The sequence below is a fragment of the Austrofundulus limnaeus genome, unplaced genomic scaffold, assembly GCF_001266775.1.
Source record: "Austrofundulus limnaeus strain Quisiro unplaced genomic scaffold, Austrofundulus_limnaeus-1.0 Scaffold15, whole genome shotgun sequence".
Taxonomy (NCBI): domain Eukaryota; kingdom Metazoa; phylum Chordata; class Actinopteri; order Cyprinodontiformes; family Rivulidae; genus Austrofundulus; species Austrofundulus limnaeus.
Window position 1 is genome coordinate 1,604,822 of NW_013952417.1, and position 2,595 is coordinate 1,607,416.

The 2,595-nt window shown below is 37.3% G+C and overlaps 1 protein-coding gene across 1 annotated transcript in view; it reads right to left on the reverse strand.

The window, feature by feature from the left end:
• Nucleotides 1-1,181: 1,181 nt before the first annotated feature.
• sf3b6 (splicing factor 3b, subunit 6) overlaps nt 1,182-2,595 on the reverse strand; it is a gene marked incomplete in the record, with an annotated part of 11,796 nt that continues 10,382 nt past the window's right edge. The window contains 2 exon segments of the mRNA XM_014002829.1: nt 1,182-1,777; nt 1,910-2,048. Of these exon segments, the coding sequence (XP_013858283.1) occupies nt 1,688-1,777; nt 1,910-2,048 (229 nt within the window).

The following is a 2,595-nucleotide window of genomic DNA, read 5'->3' on the forward strand; positions in this document are numbered from 1 at the left end:
CACACACAAAATAACTCAACCTAAACCCAGAGAAGTGTGGTACCTCCTGAGAATGACTTTACCACACCAGTGTTTTAGAAGAGTAAAAAAATTAAAATCCACAGATGTGATTTCATATCACAGGCCTACATCGCTGCAATGAAGATCCATCCCACTAGTCCATTTCTGTTCCTCAGCATTGTGGATTTTCCCTGTACAAATTCTAATACACAGTATATAAGATATTTGGGCAGTTGTTTCCAATAACAACTCTGTCACTGCTATCAAGATATCAAATGTAAGAAAATGCAACCATGTAAGTCATGTATTGTGTCTGACAACATGGCTGCACTACTTCATGTTGTGGTTTAATCTAATAAACTCTGCGAACATTTGTCTACTTTGAAAACTCTTTGCCAGATTGTGTCAAATTTAGATAGACTGTTGTTGGACCATTCCAAAACGGTCTTCTTTTAGTGAAGCCAGTTTTCAGTTGATTTGAATGTGTGCTTGTGGTCATTTTAAAACATGTTTTATTTAGGCCAAAACAAACAGGTATTTGGAACCATRCACATCTCCACCTACCGTGACTGAAACCACAGTTCCAGCTAAAGAAAAGCATTCCCTTTATGATCCTCCATGTTTCATTGTGAGGATGATATGGTGAGTTAGTTCACCAGACAGGAAATTGCCAATTTGATAACAGTGTATGTTGTCAACTACCATAAAGCAGGGGTGTCCAATCCTGGTCCAGAAGGGCTGTTATTCTGCATGTTTTAGACATTTATCTGCTCCAACACACCCCAACTGAATGAATGGTGATTAGCAAGCTTCTGCAGAACTTGAAGAGGTAAATCAGTCAGAGGTCAATCAATGAATCAGGTACGTTGGGAGTAGGAAAACAAGTAAAACTTGCAGAGTAGTGACCAGGATTGGACACCCCTGCTTAAATGGATTTTGGCTGATATGAAGTGGACAGACATAAAACCGAATGTTTAGAGAATGAAGACTAATTTCCCAAAGTTCCTCTGGTTTTCTCCTCACTCACACCAGTTGACTTCACCTCAGGGACGAACTGAAAAGCCTGACCTTTTAACCCGTGTGTAAATGTGTTTAATGTAGTCTACTGACCTCATAACTTCACACAAAGGGCAGCATTTTCTCTTCATTGTGCCAAAAGATTTTTTAAAAGCAGAAGAATAAAGCTTTTAGAAAATGGAGCTTTTATTTTACAGAAAGCAAAAACTTTATATTAGGAGAGCACAYTTGTATCTTGTCCTCCTAGCAAACAAAAATTAAATTTAAAAATCCAGTTTGTTCATTATAAGAACTATAGTTGTGTCAATTTTTAATTTTGAGGAGTTTGTGCCTTCAGATCACAACAAAAATATCAAACCCTCAGAAAGAAGATTTTAACTGACACAGAGCATATCTGCAGAAGTCTAACCAGAAAAATAAAAATTTTGTTTATAAGGGTAAACTATAARGACAAACCAATAATACACAGATTTTTTTAAATATGCAGATTTTTGCAAGATTAGTGCCACAATATTAGAATTCTGACTTTAAAAAAAACAACAACAGAAAAAGTCAGAATTCTGACATTTTTCTAAGAATTTTGAGATTCTGATATAACAATTTGTTTTCCTCCTCATCATGGCCCTAATCCTCCCACCATACAGATAAAAGTTGAAAGGTGGGGACTTCTCTACTTTGGAGGGTCCGTGTTGATGCCATATTTCTCTTTTAAAAGCTTCAGCTGCTCCTCTTTCTTTTTTGTGTCCATTTTCTGGAAAGCCTGCAAAAAGACAAAGCAAAACAAAAACAAAATGATCAGAACAAAAACTTCACATAGTTTTCATSTTCAGGCGTATCTTGTCTATGTTTTGATTCAATCACAACTTATTTCCGTTTCACTGCCCATACATACTCTGTTTGCATTGTAGTAGAGAACCACGAGGTAACGGTTGCACACATTGAAGCCTGACAGGTGGTCACAGGCATTCTTGGCGTCGAAGATGTCTTCGTACACAACATAAGCAGTTCCTCTGGTTTCAGGTGTATTCCCACTGAGAGGAGAAACACACACATACACACAAACACACACACACACACACACACACACACAGCGATTAAAGGAACAATCCATGCGTGGTAGAACATGAGTCTTTAGAGAAGAAAGGAGACACAAAATGTGTCTTCTTTTAAACGTGGTAAAACACAAAGWGGTTTCAACTGCAGATGTTTTCAGGGAACCACCTATGTGTCAGGATTATTTTTAGATAAAACTGAAAGTGTATAAAAATGTAGTAAAAGGATAAATCTTTGAAGCTAATATAACTTTAAAAAGGTGCAGTTCATCGGGGTTCCCCCCAGCACATTATAAGGGGGCAGCAAAACACATTGATACAGGCGGGAGAACAAGTATTTGATACACTGTTGATTTTTCAGGTTTTCCCACTTGCAAAGCTTGTAGATGACTGTAATTTTTATCATAGGTACACTTCAACTGTGAGTGATTGAATCTAAAACAAAAATTAGTTAGTTCTTCTTTAAGAAGCCCTCCTGTTCTCCACTCATTACCTGTATTAACTGCACCTGTTTGAACTCGTTACC